The 20,484-nt window shown below is 38.8% G+C and overlaps 1 protein-coding gene across 2 annotated transcripts in view; it reads right to left on the bottom strand.

Moving 5' to 3' along the window:
- LOC311302641 (uncharacterized protein) overlaps positions 1–20,484 on the bottom strand; it is a 64,966-nt gene that overhangs the window by 26,168 nt on the left and 18,314 nt on the right. Inside the window, exon 4 of one of the 2 annotated variants that reach the window (XM_084428642.1) lies at positions 11,446–12,216. The exons of the other annotated variant lie outside the window; for it this stretch is intronic. Coding sequence (XP_084284768.1) covers positions 12,195–12,216 — 22 coding nt within the window. The 3' untranslated portion in view covers positions 11,446–12,194. Of the gene's footprint in view, positions 1–11,445; positions 12,217–20,484 lie in introns of those variants that run through there. 2 annotated transcript variants of the gene reach the window in all.

Raw genomic sequence — 20,484 nt, 5'->3', positions numbered from 1 at the left:
TTATACAAGCATAGCATAAGAGGGTATACATACCAACATTAATGGAAACCATATGCTCCTCTGCTGAATGTATGTGTTGCTATAGTGATGTAGTTTTTTTCCTGGTCACCATATAAGAACTGAGCCCTTTGTCCGAAAGGCAGAGAAGATGATGAGAAACTAGAATGAGGACCTTGTTTGGTCCACTGCCTCTTCTCTCCTATGTTTTATATAATTAAATAAATAAGAGATCTCTGGGCAAAATCACTGGTGTCTGTTTCCATGAAATCAAACAACAGGGGAAAGCAAGATTTTTAAATCAACAAAACCATTTTCTCATTAAATGATTTTACAACAACAATTGCTGTGTTTTTCTTTATGCACACACTGTCAATGTGTGTCTTCCAACAAAGAACCTTGTCCATATAAACCCCCAGGTATCTATAAGATGTCACTTGCTGTATCACTGTGTCTTCAATGATCACAGACTTGTATTCAGATACACTTCTAGGGTCAAGGACCATTTCTTATGTCTTTTTTTACATTTAACACAAGAAAGTTATTGTCACACCACTGAATGAAAGTATCTACACTCACCTAAAGGATTATTAGGAACACCTGTTCAATATCTCATTAATGCAATTATCTAATCAACCAATCACATGGCAGTTGCTTCAATGCATTTAGGGGTGTGGTCCTGGTCAAGACAATCTCCTGAACTCCAAACTGAATGTCAGAATGGGAAAGAAAGGTGATTTAAGCAATTTTGAGCGTGGCATGGTTGTTGGTGCCAGACGGGCCGGTCTGAGTATTTCACAATCTGCTCAGTTACTGGGATTTTCACGCACAACCATTTCTAGGGTTTACAAAGAATGGTGTGAAAAGGGAAAAACATCCAGTATGCAGCAGTCCTGAGGGCGAAAATGCCTTGTTGATGCTAGAGGTCAGAGGAGAATGGGCCGACTGATTCAAGCTGATAGAAGAGCAACTTTGACTGAAATAACCACTCGTTACAACCGAGGTATGCAGCAAAGCATTTGTGAAGCCACAACATGCACAACCTTGAGGCGGATGGGCTACAACAGCAGAAGACCCCACCGGGTACCACTCATCTCCACTACAAATAGGAAAAAGAGGCTACAATTTGCACGAGCTCACCAAAATTGGACAGTTGAAGACTGGAAAAATGTTGCCTGGTCTGATGAGTCTCGATTTCTGTTGAGACATTCAGATGGTAGAGTCAGAATTTGGCGTAAACAGAATGAGAACATGGATCCATCATGCCTTGTTACCACTGTGCAGGCTGGTGGTGGTGGTGTAATGTTGTGGGGGATGTTCTCTTGGCACACTTTAGGCCCAATTGGGCATCGTTTAAATGCCACGGCCTACCTGAGCATTGTTTCTGACCATGTCCATCCTTTTATGACCACCATGTACCCATCCTCTGATGGCTACTTCCAGCAGGATAATGCACCATGTCACAAAGCTCGAATCATTTCAAATTGGTTTCTTGAACATGACAATGAGTTCACTGTACTAAAATGGCCCCCACAGTCACCAGATCTCAACCCAATAGAGCATCTTTGGGATGTGGTGGAACGGGAGCTTCGTGCCCTGGATGTGCATCCCACAAATCTCCATCAACTGCAAGATGCTATCCTATCAATATGGGCCAACATTTCTAAAGAATGCTTTCAGCACCTTGTTGAATCAATGCCACGTAGAATTAAGGCAGTTCTGAAGGTGAAAGGGGGTCAAACACAGTATTAGTATGGTGTTCCTAATAATCCTTTAGGTGTGTGTATTTCACTGTGGTAGGATGATAGGTCCATATCTCGAGGAGACTCAAAGTTTTTGTTTAGCAATGTTTGATTTTAATTCCTCTATATGGAGGAACTAAATGTTGTGCCTCACAAGACCACCGTGCTACATATATCAGGGCTTAAAGTATTCCGGCTGGGGGCCGGATTTCCGGCTTGAGGGCAGGTCCGGCATCCGGCGCAGGCAAAATTTATTTATCAAGCTGCAAATTACAGTCGGAGGCACTTTCGGCGCGGACACGCTTGGAAAAAACGAGCGCGTCGCTTCCATTATGAGCGCGCAAACCGTGCGGCTACATTTGAAATAACAAACTTGAGCGCGCAAAAGACGCGTTAGGCGGCGTTCACATATCGCGCCTAAAAACGCATAGAAAATGCTAGGCGCGCCGCGTTCTCCTTTTTCCAAAGCGCTCGGGTGGTTGCGCTCCGGAGGCGTCTGTCGTTGCTAAGCTTGGTTCTTGTCACGTGACCTGCGGTGCGCTTGCGGCATTCTGAAAAGTTGAGATGTTTTTATCTCAATGCAGCGCGGACGCGCTTGGAAAAAACGAGCGCGTCGCACCGTGACCGCGTCGCTTCCATTATGAGCGCGCATACCGCGCGCCTACATTTGAAATAACGAACTTGCGGAATGACGTGATGCTCTTCATCTAAGTGGCACGGTTTCGCTGAGCTCCCGCGACCGTCGCGCTATTTTCATTTTATTCACATCGAACTGCGTGGCTGTTTCACTTAAACTCCGGGAATTTTATTCCTAACCATGTCGGGAACCGGTCCCGCCGCCTCCCAGCAAGAAACTAGACGGGGTCGCACGACAACGAAAGGCCAATCGGCCGCTAATCAAAGTAGTAAAGATGGCGGTTCCTCGGCCGAACAGTCCAGCCTAGCACAGGCTGTAACTGAAAATTTAAGTGCGTTTCTGGACGAGAAATTTGCTCGTTTTGAGTCGACGTTAGACTCAATTGCAACCCGTTTAGAGGACAACACGAAGCGCATCACGGAGACGGAGAGTCGTGTTTCCCAGACTGAAGACAAAGTGGCGGAACTTCACAATAAGGTAGCGGCGCTGGAAAAAACAGTGCAGTCCCTTTCGGAGAGAGCAGAAGACGCCGAAAATCGCAGCCGGCGTGATAATATTCACATCATAGGCTTGAAAGAAGGCGCGGAGGGTCGCAGACCTGTTGAATTTTTCCAGACTTGGCTGCCTAAGATGCTGAGAATTGAAACTAAAAATGCCGCTGTTAAAATTGACCAGGCGCATAGAACACTTGGCCCGCTCAAACCAAACCGCACACGTCCTGTGTTGATCAAGCTTCATAACTACTCGGACAAGACTAAAATACTGGCAGCTGCTAAGAAGGATCATCTCGCATATGAAGGCAGTGACATTTATATTACACAGGATCTGTCAGTCAAGGTCAGGGAGGCGAGACGGGCATACAACGAAGTCTGCGGGCAGCTTATTCAAAGAGGAGTCCGTTTCGTGATGCGCTACCCTGCTAACCTCTGTTTCAACTTTAACGGATCAGACTACTCCTTCAGCTGTGCAGAGGATGCCCGGGCGTTTTTGAGCGGGTTGGACTAACATTATACTGCTTACACGAACAGATGGGAGGAGCGCAGTGTCCCTTTTTTACACATTAGGTAAATATGTGGACAGATAGGTACTTTAAAGACACGGTTCATTTAAAGACTTTATTGCTGATTCTTTACCTGTTCTGCGCTGAATTCGTTTTGAGTGACTTATGGTGCACTTAAAGACCTTTATTTTTATTTTTATTTTACTGGAATTCTTATTGTTCTATAACGAGCGATGTTATTATTTTTTTCCATTTGAGGTGTCTGGCCTAGGGCTCGTATATTTTATTACCGCGTAGTTATTGTTATGCAAGATTTTGCGCGATGGAAGTGGGGGGGTTAGATAGAGTTATACTCCGTCTTTCGGTGTGATGTGGCTACTTTTTTTCACGTTCTCTACACATTTGCATTTAAGTTTGGCTATGGGGGCGGGAGGTGTTTATCAAACTGCGTTTGTACTCGTTTCTGGTAAAGGAGTGGGGTGGTTATGGTTTGGTTTTGTGTGTTTTTTTGTTCTTTATTTTGACCATTCTCTGTGTTGTTCCAACAACCCAAGACCCTTTCACACTTGGATTTCTGTATTATTAAGACAACTTAAATATATTGGTATAATCTGATTATGAGTGATCTTAAATTTATTAGCCTTAATGTAAAAGGTATTAACCATGTTGTTAAAAGGCAAAAACTTCTTTCTTTTTTTCAGAAGGAGAAATGTCAGATTGCATTGTTGCAAGAAACCCACCTCTCTGATACAGAGCATATGAAGCTGCGTAGAAACTGGGTTGGCCAAGTTTTTTTTTCTTCGTATAAGTCCAATAGTAGGGGAGTTGCAATTCTTCTTCATAAAAATCTTTCCTTTACATTTGAAAAATCAGTTGCAGATAATGAAGGTCGCTATGTACTCCTTTCAGGTTTCTTATATGGGGAGCATGTTCTGATTGGCTGCATTTATGCTCCTACGGTATATGAGCCTAATTTTTTTTCTAAGTTATTAGCTGGCATTTCTTCATTTTCATGCTCTCGCATACTCTTGGGAGGGGATTTTAACTGCGTTCTAGACCCATCCATAGATCAGTCCCCTTCAAGAGGTATCAGACAAAGGAAAAGTCTTAGGCTTTTGGAATTCTGCAAGGATCTGGAACTGTTTGATGTTTGGAGGGTATCTCATATGAGGGAGAAAGATTATACTTTCTACTCTCAGCCCCATCAAACATTTTCACGTATCGATCTATTTTTAGTATCCCAGGAGTTATTGGATAGAACAGTGGATAGCTCTATTGGGATTAGGACTTTGTCTGACCACTCTCCCATTACAATAATAGTCTGTCCTCCCTACAGAGACCCATGTAGTAGACAGTGGCGACTTAACCCTTCATTACTGAGCTGTCCTAAATTTATGCATTTTCTCAAACAACAATGGAAAATCTTTATTGAAATCAACAAAGCTCCTGAGATCACTCCGTCAGTCTTATGGGAGTCAGCAAAAGCCTATTTGCGAGGTGTAATTATAGGTTACACCTCAGCCAAAAAGAAAGCAGCAATGAAAAACATAGTAGAACTTGAAAAGAAAATTAAGTCTTTGGAGAGAGATTTTAAATTGTTACCATCCAGAGGTGTGTCCCAACAACTTAACGCAGCCCGTTTGGCTTTAGATCAACTACTAACCAAGAAGGTTGAATCTTCTCTTTTTTTTGCCAGACACAGACTTTATGAGTCAGGGAATAAACCTGGCCGTCTTCTTGCACGGCTGGCTAGGGGGAGGATAGAGACTAATGTAATCTCATCCTTAAAGGATACCTCCGGGGCTCATAGGTTTGAAAATAAATACATTAATAAAATTATGAAAGAATATTATCAAAATCTTTACTCATCAGAATGCCATTCGACAGAGCAAAGGATGAACCTTTTTCTTGATAACATCAGATTACCCTCTCTTAAAGTGGAAGAGCAAGCAGAACTCTGTAGGCCAATTACAGAGGAGGAGGTTCTTTTTTCCATAAACGCTCTAAGAGGAGGGAAGGCCCCTGGGCCAGATGGTTTTTGCCCAGAATTCTATAAAAAAATGGGAAAAGAAATAGTAGGATCACTGACTGAAATGTTTACTGATTCATTGAAAAATGGTCACCTTCCACCCACTTTAAATTTGGCAAATATTTCTTTAATTCTTAAAAAGAATAAACCACCTGATTCATGTAGCTCCTATAGACCTATTAGCTTAATTGGGGTTGATGCTAAGATACTCTCTAAACTGCTGGCCAGAAGACTTGAGGTGGTTCTTCCTAACCTTATAAACCCAGATCAGACGGGCTTTATACAGAAACGTTTTTCTATCACAAATATAAGGAGACTCTTGAATGTTATACAGTATACCAACCAGCAGAATTGTGAGGCGATCTCTGTATCTTTAGATGCAGAGAAAGCTTTTGACAGGGTTGAGTGGGGCTACCTGTTTGAGGCTTTGCAGAGATTTGGTATAGAGGGTGAATTTCTAAAATGGATTCAAACTATTTACCATTCCCCTATGTCTTGTGTTATTACTAATGGTCTACGGTCAGATTCTTTTCCGCTTGCTAGGGGCACCAGACAGGGCTGTCCGTTGAGCCCTCTTTTGTTTGCGCTGGCTCTAGAACCTTTAGCAGAGGCTATTAGACAGAATAGGGATATAAAGGGTATATCGATGAGGGGTGCTGAGCACAAAATTGCACTATATGCAGATGATATCTTGTTGTTTCTATCCTCACCTGAATTGTCGATACCAGCAACATTATCATTATTTGATGAATTTAGCGCAATCTCAGGGTACAAAATTAACTTTAACAAATCGGAAGCATTACCGCTAGGTAATTTTGATACTAAATCATTAATTAATTTCCCCTTTAAATGGTCAACATCTGGATTTGTTTATCTTGGGATTAATGTGTCAACTGATTTAAATAAATTATGGAAACTTAATTATGCTCCAATTATTCATACTGTAAAAAGAGACTTAAACCGTTGGCAAGCTCTCCCTCTTTCACTGCTTGGTAGGATAAGTTTAATCAAGATGAATATCCTCCCTCGACTATTGTACCCTCTTCAGATGTTACCCTTATGGTTAAGCAGGAAAGTCTCTGCTCAGCTGGAAAGTGCTTTTTCTAGATTTATATGGAATGGTAAAAAGCCTAGACAAAAGTTTAAATCTCTGCAGATGCCAGTGGAGTTGGGTGGATTAGCTATGCCAAACATTCTATATTATAATTGGGCTTGCCATGCTAGACTTATTTGGGAGTGGTTTAGGTCTTACTATGATCTGTGTCCTACTGTGGATTCCTGGGCCTGCACTCCGCTCTCTGTCTGGAGCCTGTTTGCCTGTCCCCATAAGTATGATGAGACTGTGAGAAAGAATCCAATACTCTATAGTTCTATTAAAGTTTGGCGACAGATCTCTAGGTTCTTTGGGAGAGGCAGAACTATATTCATGCTGAATCCAATATATTCGAATCAGGATTTTGCTCCCGGAATAGGTTCACCTCTCTTTAAAACATGGCACATGAAGGGGATTCGTGTGCTAGGAGACCTGTTTCAGGATGGCTCGCTAATGTCTTATCAACAAGTACAACAAAAGTTTGATCTCCCAAATCAACATCACTTTGGATATCTGCAAATTCGGCACTATGCTATTTCAAAGCAAAAACAGGTGCCAGATCCATTAGCACCTAGCAGTTTGGAGAGTTTCCTTATCAACACAACTAATGCTGCTCATTTTATTTCTAGATTTTATTCTTTTTTATATTCTAATGTCTCTGGACTTTTAAACACTGTGGCTCGAAAGTGGGAGGAAGATCTATGTAATGTTTATATAGACGATGACTGGCAGGAGGCTCTGAAAAGTGTTAGATCCACTTTTACTTGTAACCGGCTTAGAGAGACTCAGTATAAGATCTTGCATAGGTTGCATATAACGCCAGTTTTAATGAATAAAATTGATCCCTCTATGCCATCTCTTTGTATTAAGTGCCATACAGAACTAGGAACATACTTTCATTGTTTTTGGAGGTGCAAGTTCATTTCAAGATTCTGGAACTTTATTGCATACGAAATTAGCACTATTCTTAAGATAAAATTGAAACTGGATCCTGGTCTCTTTCTTTTGGGGCTCCCTTCTAAAAGGCAGGCAATGTCGTTGTCACTTAATGCAAAAGGTTATAGATTGCTAGATAAACTGCTACTTGTGGCAAGGAAATGCATCCTTATTAAATGGATAAAAAGTACTCCCCCCTCTGTCACACAGTGGTATAAGGAGATTTTTGCAGTTTTACCACACGAGAGGCTGGCAGCTGTACTTAGGGGTAATATACAGAGCTTTCAGAATGTATGGTCTCCTTTTATAGATCACTTGCCTCCAGATGTGAGAAAAATGGTTTTGTGTGTTAATTAGGGCTTTTGGGTTGTCAGATCCCTCCTCCTGGAGGTGGGCTCAATAATAAATAAAGAATGGTCTTGGTTCCTTTGTTTTAACAATTATTATTATTTATTTATTTTTTCTTTTTTTTATTTTATTTTTTTCTTTGTTGTTGTTGTTGTTCTAAATGACATGTCTTCATTATAGGGTTATATTATTGAACATATCTAGGGTAATATATACAGGAAATATCTTTTGTTTGTGTGCTTTTACAGAAGTTGTGACTGTTTAATTTAGTGGCTAGTTAGTCACCAACATTTATACTTATAGATGGTATTATGTTTTTAATTTTTATTTTATCATCCTTTTACTCTCTAAATGTATATTTACTCATTTTGGATTTGCTTATTTATTTGATATTATTGTTTATTGTTTAAAAATTCATGTCACAATGGTCTAAAGAATTGTTAACCTATTGTATTTCTGGAAAGCACATTGTACACTCATCCTGCTAATATTGAATAAACATGTCAAAAAAAAAAAAAAAAAAAAAAAAAAGAAATAACGAACTTGCGCGCGCAAAAGACGCGATATGTGAACAGGCCCTTATGTGAACAGGCCCTAATCTGACTTGAATAACACACCAGTCCCCTTCAACCTACCACCTTGATTCAAGAGTCAGCACGCACAGCTGTCAGCCAATGGGAGCATGATTTAAGGTTGTCTTAGCCAATTGCTAGAAAGGAGGGCGGGTCTTGTGCAGGAAGTGAACCAGTTCGCAGTTAGCTTCAGAGCTGCCAACTCTCACGCATTCACCGTGAGACACACACAATTGACACTTTTCACACGCTCTCACGACACACATCCATTTTCTCACGCACAGAAAAATCGCCAAGCAAAGAGGACACGGAGATTGACAGACTAGACAGAGCAGGTTACTTTTGATATAAAAAAAATCTCAGCTCTCAGATTCTGTCACTTTTATTACGAAATTCAAACAATAAATACCGTTTTGGCGCTTGTAAATGTGACGCGACCACTGATCTATATAGAATGACATTATATAGATCAGTGGACACGACAGATCCCTAGCGGCAGGTAAACCGATCATCTCTAGCTAGTAAATAAACACGAATGAACAATGTTGAAAGATACAGTACAACTTACCGAAATGTATATTCCTCATACATAATATCGACCAATCAATCAAAAAAAGAGGTCAATGAAACAGCTGGAGAACAATTATGTCACATAACATTTACCTCAGGAAAGCCATTTGATGACCATAATATAGGCTATAGCACGTTAGTTGGCTAGAAAAAAAAAGAGCTTTAGAGAGTATTTTGCTAAATATGTGTACTATATTACATATTTATTATATTTTTATCATTAAATAAAGTAATTACAATAAAAAAACGCATTATATATCTCTCTGTATGTTTACAGCATTAGGTGAGTTTTCTTTTTCTTAAGAAAAATGAATTAATCTTGTGTAGCCTACCTTATTTAAATGAGTCATTATTAAAGGTATAGCGGAGGATTTTTTTTACTTCCGGGTGGATAGCCTATACTATTGGTCCTCCTAATTGTCAATCATTCTGGTGACTCAATCAAATTATTCAAAAAGTGGAGAGGGTGGGTCCTATTGAAAATCGGAAAGATCCTCCGCTATACCTTTAAATAAAATCACATAATTGAATTGAATTGAAAACCAGAAATTGTACCATGTAGCCTATAGGCTAAACATTGTAACATGTTGTCACTAAGCCTAATAAAATTCAGTTTAGTTACTAAAATGTTTTGACAATCACAATACACTTGTGATGCAATAAAAAAAAAAAATCACTTTAAAGGGGGGGGTGAAATGCTCATTTTCACTCAATCTCCTGTTAATCTTGAGTACCTATAGAGTAGTATTGCATCCTTCATATCTCCAAAAAGTATTTCGTTTTATTATATTTATAAAAGACAGATAGGCTGTACCGAGTCTTTCCGGAAAAAAACGAGCGACTGGGGGCGGGCGAAGCTAAAGCTGTGTGCTAACGCGCCACACTAACAACACAGAGACATTTGAAGCAGTTTTACTCACCGCCCCGGTTCCAATCACAACCGCGAACCTTTATCATTGCGACTACTCGATCCTTAAGCATTAGACGATCTGCAGATCCGTCGATCTGGGCTTTGTTTATAAAACAATCATCGTCGAAATGCAGGGAACAAAAAAAGTCTTACACAGCTCCGTTAATGATGCTCTGAAAAAACAAACTCCATCCACTGGTCCCTTAGCGCTGGGTTCTTTGGGAATATGTGCAGGGTTGTCTTGCCCTGGCAACTAAAAACACACTTCTTTGGTGACATTGACTTCCCAAAAGCCGAGCAGAGCGATTTGATGGCGAACTGCTTTCGCTATCTTGCTCTGGTCTACGAGTGCGCGCGCGCCCGCGGTTCTTCCGGCAGAAGTGGCCCATACCAGAGCCCGTCTACGGAGAGCCTTGGCACTTCCTATTAGCCCCATTGTATAGATCTTGGTTGCAGTTCCATTAGAATTCCACTGGAGGTGATCACGGGCGAGTGCAGACTGAATGGGAGTCTATGGGGCTAGACGGCTAAATGTGTCTCTTTCACCCGATTCCCGTTGAGAAATCTCAGATTTTATTGTAAGTTTTGCAAGTTCAACATGGGTTATTGGTCGAAAGTTGAATGAACGAGTACTTATTTCTTTTCGATTTCTTACAGGTTGAGTTGTTGTTGCCCATAACACGCTAGCATTCTGCTAATGACGTCAGCATTCTGACGTCACTGACATTTTAAAAGACTTTTTAAACCAAATAAGTGACTCTAAAAAATCTAACACCCAGCAATGTGTAATTTCTTTGCATCTCCTTTCGAATACAACATTCAAATTACTAGACAAAAAATTATATCCTGAGAAAAGTGGATTTTGAGGGTTTTTCGCCATAGACCTCCATTCATTCTGCACTCGCCTGCGAGCGCCCCCGCATGGACAGAGACGTGTTACTGCAGCCAGTCCAGAAACCGGAAGTAAGCAGAGTGTGCCAATTCTCTTCCTATTAGACATTCTCTGCCCATACTCGAAAAAAACCTTCCGAAACTTGTGACAAACCAGAAGGACAATTTTTGGCACAGAAATACTCCTTCAAACGTACAATTTAATTTTTGAAACTTTGTCCATGTTTAGCATGGGAATCCAACTCTTTAACAGTGTAAAAAACTCAGTATGCATGAAATAGCATTTCACCCTCCCTTTAAGCCCTGATATATAAACATACAGTACTGTGCAAAAGTCTTAAATGCATGTTAATATCCCAGTCCCCTCCCCCACCACCCCCCCCAAAAAAATGTTTTTTTAAGTCAGTTATTTATATCTTTTGCTGTAGTGTGTCAGTAGGAAATATCAGTTTACTTTTCCAAACATTCTTTTTGCTATTAATTGTAATAATCCAGTGAGATTTGTGTATGCACAAGGAGTCTGACAACAGCCGGTATGATCTGATCCCACCATCATCGAGTCCGTCTGTGATTACATGTTTAAGATGTAAATGTGTTTAAGATGCAAACGTGTTTAAGATGTAAATGTGTTTAAGATGTAAACGGGATGATTGCGCGACACTTACGTGAGACACTGTTGCCGTGTGTGCAAGTAGCAGAAACAACGAGGAATACCAGAGGAAACGTTGAAAACGTTTAATTTGAAAAGGCGTGAATGACGTTACAAAACATGAAAAATTATAAAATATAAAAGGAAAACAAAGCAAGAAAACAAGAGTGTCGCCAAATCAATAAAATAATCAAAACATAATCCCCATAACTATTTCACCCAAACCTCTAAATCTACCTATCAAAAGAAAAATGCAGAAACAAAACCTGAAATCTTCAGCGTATACGCCACCTTAAATAAAAAAACAACAATAAATTCAATGCGTGGTGATTCACTCTCCAACTAAATAACAGAAAACAATTCTAACTTCTTCAGTTCTGATTTTAACGTCGTGACGTCACATCTCTTATGGGCAACCAATGATCACCACCTAGGAATAACGTATAGAAACACAAACACACACACAAAAAGAAAAATACACAAACACACGTGGAACGTAACATGAAGAAACTGAGACAGACTAAATCCAGAAGAACTGCGGGAACGAGTCTTTTAGATTAAAGACACATCTCTTTGACCTAGCATTCACATAACACATTATAGACTTCTATAATTCAATGTTAGGCTGCATAGATTAGGCCAGCCGGAACCAGGAACACTTTCCATAAATCCCGATGTACTCGTTACATCATGAGAAGAATGGTGTCTATGCTTATATTCGTCTCTCTGTTTATCCCGAGGTTTACCGCAGTCCGCGGGATCCAGATCTGATGAAGGACCTGCGCCTGGACGCGACGACAGCGCAGTCCTGAAGTGTCAGCTAGTCTCTCCCCTGTGAAGGCCTGTGAAAAAAACAAAAAAACATTTGACACAATCTGATTCCATATTGATTAAGTTGGGGCCTATCAGGTACAGTACATAAGAAAAAAAATCTCTCTCAACTAATGCTGTAAAGTAAACCATAAGGAACCCCAGTTGGTACATCATTCTAATATTTAAGGTTAAAAATTATTTATTTGTAAGCTTCTTCTTTAAATCACACATAAGGAAGTTTCTATACTGTTATAATACACTTTTAAAAGAACACTCCTCCGTTTATTTAAAGGTCCCGTTCTTCGTGATCCCATGTTTCAAACTTTAGTTAGTGTGTAATGTTGCTGTTTGAGCATAAATAATATCTGTAAAAATATAAAGCTCAAAGTTCAATGCCAAGCGAGATATTTTATTTAACAGAAGTCGCCTACATCGAACGGCCCGTCTGGACTACATCCCTCTACTTCCTTCATTAATGACGTCACTAGAACCGTTTTTTGACTAACCTCCGCCCACAGGAATGCTCCCTCATCTCTACCGAAATTCGTTGATGTACTTGCGCACTTCTAATAACTTACTGTGTTTACTCAGCTCTTACGGTGATTTTCTGAAGTAAAACTGACGCTTCATCTTTTGTGTGATGTACAATAAACTTTATTAAACTCATCAGTATATGTTTGATCATCATTCAGACAGCAGACTTGTAGGCTATTAATAAATAAAGGATACATACAAGCAGATGACAAATACGTTATAATAACCGTAATTAAACTACTAAACTATACCTGTTTCATCTCTATACAGCACTCTGACTCTGTAGGCATTATTGTCCGACTCGAAATGAACGCCGTTACTGAGAGTTTCTGATATTATCATCATTCCGTGAGATGAAATAGTCCTCAGAGACTGAGCGCGAGCTCGTGAAGCTCCGCCCCCTGTGTCGTCCAGCAGCAGCTTATTTGCATTTAAAGGGCACACACTAAAACAGCTCGTTTTTCTGAGCCCCAAAAAATGACAATTTAAACATGCTGTAAAAAATGATCTGTTGGGTATTTTGAGCTGAAACGTCACATACACACTCTGGAGACAAAGACTTATTTTACATCTTGTGAAAAGGGGCATAATACGGGACCTTTAAAAGGGGCATGTGCTGAAACTAAAAAAAGGGCACCCCACCTCCCATTTTCAATAACACAAAATAATAGTCTCAAAAGCTTTAGATTTATTCACGATTAATAACAACCATAATAATAATAATAATATAGATAAACATGTTTTAAGGGCTTCTTTAAACCTAACAGCAACCTTCTGTGAGCCAGGGATGTTGGTCTCTTGAAGGTCTCTTATTCACTACACTTTCTCTAAAATAAGCCAGCAATAAAAAAATAAAATAAAAAAATAGTGTGAAAAGTAGGCCTACAGTTGCAGTGAAAAGCATTTCTGAAGGATCACGTGACACTGAAGAGTACTGAACTGGAGTAATGATGCTGAAAATCCACCTTTGATCACAGAAATAAATTACATTTTAAAATATATTCAAATAGAAAACAGTTATTTTAAATTGTAAAAATATTTCACAATATTACTGTTTTTGCTGTATTTTGGATCAAATAAATGAAGCCCTGGAATGAATTAAATCATGAATTACATTGTGCATGATACAATATAAAGATTTCACAGTGATCTTCTGTAATGTTTTTTTTTTTAAGTCACTACTACAATATTACTGTAGTAAAACCATGTGAGGACGAGCGGAGAGTATAGAATAGGCTATAGATAAAAAAAATTGCTAGATAATACATGCATATTAACAGCCTTGAATTAACCATAACATGATTAGTCTAAATGTTAATAAATTAAGTGTATCAGCAATCATAAATCAAAGAAGAAATGTCTTACGTCTTAGAAATATATGTTACCTAGGTGACGAGGATCACTCGTAGCTTTGTGTAAGTTCCAGTACGAAACAGCGCGGGGGCGCACCTGTTATTTTTCCGATGGTAAAAACAAATTATATGTTGTTGTATTACTTATCATCAGTATATAGTTTTTGACCAGCGAATGTGTGCAAATGTGCATTTTTTGTCCGTCATTAAACCGGCGCCGGCGGTATCACATTACATTTTCATCAACAGGTTACAAACTAGTTTGTTGTACCTATATGGGCGCTCAGTTTTTCCTGCTGTAAAATAAATTTGGCCAAAATCGCATTTTATAAAAGATGTATGCACAGACTATTTAAGTGTCTATGTATTGTCTATCTATTGACTAGATGGCAAATGCTAGCCGTACCTCTCAGTCTCAGGCGACGTCCCACATGTCTCAGTGAGTCAGACATCAAATACTTATTTCAACAACAAGATATTTATTTACCCTTCGCAAAACTTCGTTCAGCTGCTGTCTACTGTGCGGCTGCTGTGGAACTTCAGGATTCAGTGAATATAGAGGGGGCGGAGTTATCAGCATACTGACAGCTTGAGGATCGAATACGATTTACACAAGTTCATTTTAAGAACTTTCAATGGCTAAATATTTGTAAAACAGACAGACGTAAATGGTAACCAATAGCATTGATTTAAAAAAAAAAAAAAAAAAAAAAAAACCACCCAAAAAAGGGCACTTCGGAATGTAAGGGCAAAAAGGGCATGTGCTCTGCACAGGTTGAGCCCTACCTGTGCACGTGCCTGATTTAGAAAGGTGGGCAAACGCATCTTGGTCTTAGTGCATGCATTGTTTTAGTTTGGCAGCGCTACCGCTAGCTTAGCTTAGCATAATGAATGGAATCCTGTGTTGCCAGCTAGCATGTGATTTAAAAAAAAAAAAAAAAAAAAAATTACTTCTTGTGGCCTGCGTATTCACGAGTACAAATAGCAATGCAGATTAAGTTTTTGGGGCAGACCTGACCTGTTGAAAAGAGATGGTATTCATCCCTCCTGGGATGGTGCTGCTCTTCTCTCTAGTAATATGGCACATAGTCTTAGAGCTCAAACATGACAATCTGGGGCTCAGGTCAGAAAGCAGACAGACTGGCTAAACCGACCGTCTGCTAGCGGCCTCGCGTCACCAAGGTCAGATAAATCCCATCACATAGAGCCTCTTTCACCTAGATATCATCATATAGAGACTGTGTCTGTTCTCCGAATTAGGACATACAAAAAACGTTTAAACTCATCTAAGGTTAAAAATGTAATTGATGTTCAACAAATAAAAAACAGCTATAATACAGATGAGCAAATGCTAAAGCTTGGGTTGCTGAATATTCGATCGCTTACTTCAAAAGCACTCATTGTTAAAGGAGAACTCCGGTCAATTTTAACATTGAGCTAATTTTTTCGTACATTTGGAGTGCTGTCAGTGCAGAGAACAACGACAAAAATCGGTGTTGCCTTCACCGAGTTATTCTATTTTTAAAATTTGCACCCTGTTGACTTCAATGGGGCAAGTTTTAAACCTGCTTTTAGCCTCTTAACATCCTTGATGTGTCATTACAAGTGCACAGGTCATGTGAGTGATTCCTTCGGGGTGAACGCGGGTCAATCTGACTGCAGTAGATGTGAAAGATATGGATAAAAATTATATTTATTTAGCCAGCGCTCATATCTGTATATACATCCTGTTTTCGGTCAAAGTCCATAGTAATCGATTGTCGAGTTCACGCGCATGATTATAGGTACTAAACCAATGCGCGTGAACTCGACAATCGATTACTATGGACTTTGACCGTAAACAGGATGTAAATACAGGTAAGTGCGATGGCTGAAATAACATCACTTTTATTCATATCTTTCACATCTACTGCAGTCAGACTCACCCGTGTTCACTCAGAAGGAATCACTCACATGACCTGTGCACTTGTAAAAAGCAAAACGCGCCAAACAATAGGCTTCATGTTTTACTACAATCTCATTTCATATCATCGTAACAAATGGAAACATTTGAAGTAATATATGATAATCAATATATTTTAATCTTGCGTAGCTGTTACTCTGAAATGTTGCTTTTGAAAGATTTATAGGCTGCTATAGGTTATTGTTATTTTTATTATTCTTTTATGCAGCATTGCGTGTAGCCTATGCCTACAAGGCACAACAAACCTGTTCATTATATATTGTTGGAAACATTTGTGTCTGTGTGTTCTGTGAATTTTAAAATGCAAATTTTAACCAGAAAAATCTAAAATGTATTCCCAAAATCGTGCAGCCCTATAGTTTCTCTTGTCACAGTTTTTTTTGTGTGTGTTTTTTAACAGGGCCCAGATGCCACTGAGTCCTGCTGACTTCAACATTCACATGAGTCTCTGTACATGAACATGGTAAAGTGAAAATCAAACACCTTGGAAATGAAAGGTGTGTACAATGTTTTTAGGAATGGCACAAATGTCTCTGTCTTTGGATCATTGTTTTCAATAATGTGCTTTTTTGTCAATTGTTGTGTATCTTTGGATTATGTTGTGTTAAATCCAAACAATTTAAAAGCCATTATTTTTTAAATCTCCTCATTCTTTGTGCAAGGTTGCTCAGAATGACAGGGCCTGATAGCTCCTAATAGGGCCATTAGGGAGTGTCTTTGTCTTTCTCAGGTGTGAAAAGCCATCAATATTCAGGATGTGATCACGCCTCTCGCATAAAGCTTTCTTACACAAAACACGTCTTACACATTTTAAATCAATATATTGTCTTATCTGAATGAGCAGTCAGGATGATTTTCACATAGTTTTAGAGCAAATATTCTAGGCTACGTCATACAATTTTCAAAAGTCTTGTGAAGAAATAATCAGTATGGGTTTCATGAACGGACAATCAACAAAGTGTCCTGTGCTCACCACACACCGGCCATAGGCGTAGAGGACAGATTTGGCTATAGGGTGATGCAGACATGGAAACTTGTGACTTGGTGACTTGGACTCGAGTCGCTATTTTTATTACTTGTGACTTGACTTGACAAAAAATAAAATACTTGAGACTTGACTCGGACTTGGAAGTTAAAGGGTTAGTTCACCCAAAAATTAAAATTCTGTCAGTAATTACTCACCCTCATGTTGTTCCAACCGCGTAAGACCTTCGTTCATCTTCGGAACACAAATTAAGATATTTTTGATGAAATCTGAGCCATGTTTCACTCCTCCATAGGCTTCTATGTGACCGAAACTTGCTGGCCCAGAAAAGTTATTAAAGAGATCGTTAATATAGTCCAAGTGACTCCAGTGGCTCAATCTTAAGTATATCAAGCGACGAGAATACTTTTTGTGCGCAAAAACAAACAAAAATAACGACTTTATTCCACTATTCATTTCCTTCTCTCTCGACCTCTAGTTGGTTCGCGTAGTGTTTTTGCGCAGCGCGTCTGTGTTACACGTCACCACGTAGGCTCACTATTGGTCGACGCCGGTCATGTGTGTGTTGCGTGATGACGTGCAACACAGACGCGCAGCGCAAAAACACTACGAGGCCCAGAGAGAAGGAAATGAAAAGTGGAATAAAGTCGTTATTTTTGTTTGTTTTTGTGCACAAAAAGTATTCTCGTCGCATGATAAACTTAATGTAGTGCCACTGTAGTTACTTGGACTATTTTAACGATGTTTTAACTATTCTGGGCCGGTGAGTTTCAGTCACACTGGAAGCCTATGGAGGAGTCAAAATTCTGTCAGATTTCATCAAAAATATCTTAATTTGTGTTCCGAAGATGAACGAAAGACTTACATGGTTGGAACAACATGAGGGTGAGTAATTACTGACAGAATTTTCATTTTTGGGTGAACTAACCCTTTAAAGACTCGGGACTTGACTTGACTTGAGACACGATGACTTGAACGACTTGAGTGTTAATCATGTTTTCAGTTTGAATATAAAATATATTAATTATTTTAAAAAATAAAGTTGATTACCCAGCTGGAGCGCAGGCTGAGAATAGCGTTGTCATGACTGGATCATGACACTATCATCAGTCATGCCCTCTCATACCTTACGCACACCATGCCCACTTAGATCAGGTATCACATCAACATGTCAGCCGGAGGGGTACCGAGGGTCATCGCTTTCGGCTTCAAGAATTAGTCACAAGATGGCAAAAGACGAACACAGAGCTGCCAACTCTCACGCATTCACCGTGAGACTCACACTTTTCACACGCTCTCACGCCACACATCCATTTTCTCATGCACAGAAAAATCGCGAAGCAAGGAGGACATGGAGACCGACAGACTAGACAGAGCAGGTTACTTATGATATAAAAAAATCTCAGATTCTGTCACTTTTATTACGAAATTCAAACAAAAAAATACCGTTTTGGTGCTTGTAAATGTGACGTGATCATCTCTACTAGCTAATAGTAAATAAACACGAATGAACACTGTTGAAAGATACAGTGCAACTTACCGAAATGTATATTCCTCATAATATTAGGGATCGACCGATATGGATTTTTTTATGCCGATACCGATTTTTTTTCATCAGCCTTAGCTGATGACCGATAACGGGCTGCCGATTTTCTTGGGCCGATATTTGGAGCCGATACTGCTTTTGCTCACTCAGTTTACATCATAAAAATGACACAAATATAATATATAATGTCTCAATTAAGAAAGGAACATTTATTGAACTTAAAAAAAAAATACTTGACAAATATTTAAAAAACATGTGAGGAAGATCAAGTAAAAAAAAAAAAGTTCAGTGCTGAAAATACTGAATATATATATATATATATATATATATATATATATATATATATATATATATATATATATATATATATATATATATATATATATATATATATATATATATATATATATATATATATATATTTAAGCATAATTAAAATTCAGAAAATAAATTCAGAAAATAAATATTTAAGCATAATAAATAAAATAATTTGACTGGAAAATGTTATTCTGTGTAGTTGTCTGATATATGTAATCGTGATCTCCATTTTAAACAAAACAAAAACGATTTTAAACCAAATAGATTCTAAGTTTATTATGAATTAGGGATCGCGTCTAAAACGTGTGGAAAACGTGTCTAAAACGCATGCGTGTCGCAACCGCGTCGCATTTTTTACGAGCACACGTCCAAACCTCAGCCAGGTGGTCGCTGAATAAAACTCCCACAAATATCACGGAATCACCAAACAACGTCGGCATTATTTATTCCTATGACCAGTGTTTGTAACAGCTGCCGTATGTATATGGATAGCCTCAAACTTAGCTATTTGCAGCTCCTTAAATACAATGACAAGCAGTTTTATAGATGAGGCATTTGCGTTTTCCATTTGGACCCACAAACTTGCTTAGCTATAGTTGCATGCACATATAGAGCAACGTGTTTCCACTTTCAAAGTGTATTTCAGCCAAGTCAAACAGTTAAAATTTTAAAACTAACCGCTGTCTTGAAGAGGCTTCCAGCACTCTGCTAGTGGGGGAGGGGCAGTGCATGGGCTGCACGTGAACTGCAGCGTCTCCAGCAACACAGAGCTGCCTGCGAACGCCTGTCTGTAATTAATGCCGGGAAAAAAACTATCGGCGAACACCGATGCCGATACACGTCAAACCTGCAAATATCGGCCCGATTTATCGACCGACCGATATATCGGTCGATCACTACATAATATCGACCAATCAATCAAACAAAGGGGTCAATAAAACAGCTGGAGAACAATTATGTCACATAACATTTACCTCAGGAAAGCCATTTGATGACCATAATATAGGCTATAGCACGTTAGTTGGCTAGAAAAAAAGAGCTATAGAGAGTATTTTGCTAAATATGTGTACTATATTACATATTTATTATATTTTTACTTATATCATTAAATAAAGTTGTTATCAATAAAAAAAATGCATTATATTTATTTGAGTTATTTTTAACCTTAAATAATACTGCCAGCTGATAGGGCTCTCTGTATGTTACAGCATTAGGTGAGTTGTTTTTTTTCTTGAGAAAAATGAATGCCTACCTTGTGTAGCCTACCTAATATTTATCCAAATGAGGCAATATTAAATCAAATCACAAAAATTGAATTGAAATAATAAAAAAGCATAGCTTACCAGAAATTGTACCATGTAAACATTGTAACATGTTGTCACTAAACCTAATAAAATTCAGTTTAGTTACTAAAATGTTTTGACAAACACAATACACTTATTGTGATGCAATAAATTGTTTTTAAATTGTGGTTTAGGTACATTAACCCTCTGGGGACCAAAAACGCGCCCGCGCGTTTTGCTCCTTTTCTTTTTTAGCAATGAAAATAAACACTAAATGCTCTGGTAATTTTGATCTTTCATTTTCGTGTAATACATC

Source organism: Rutilus rutilus (assembly GCF_951802725.1).
Source record: "Rutilus rutilus genome assembly, chromosome: 1".
NCBI lineage: Eukaryota > Metazoa > Chordata > Actinopteri > Cypriniformes > Leuciscidae > Rutilus > Rutilus rutilus.
Note: the sequence above shows the minus strand (reverse complement) of the source record. Positions and strands in the feature narration are given on the sequence as shown.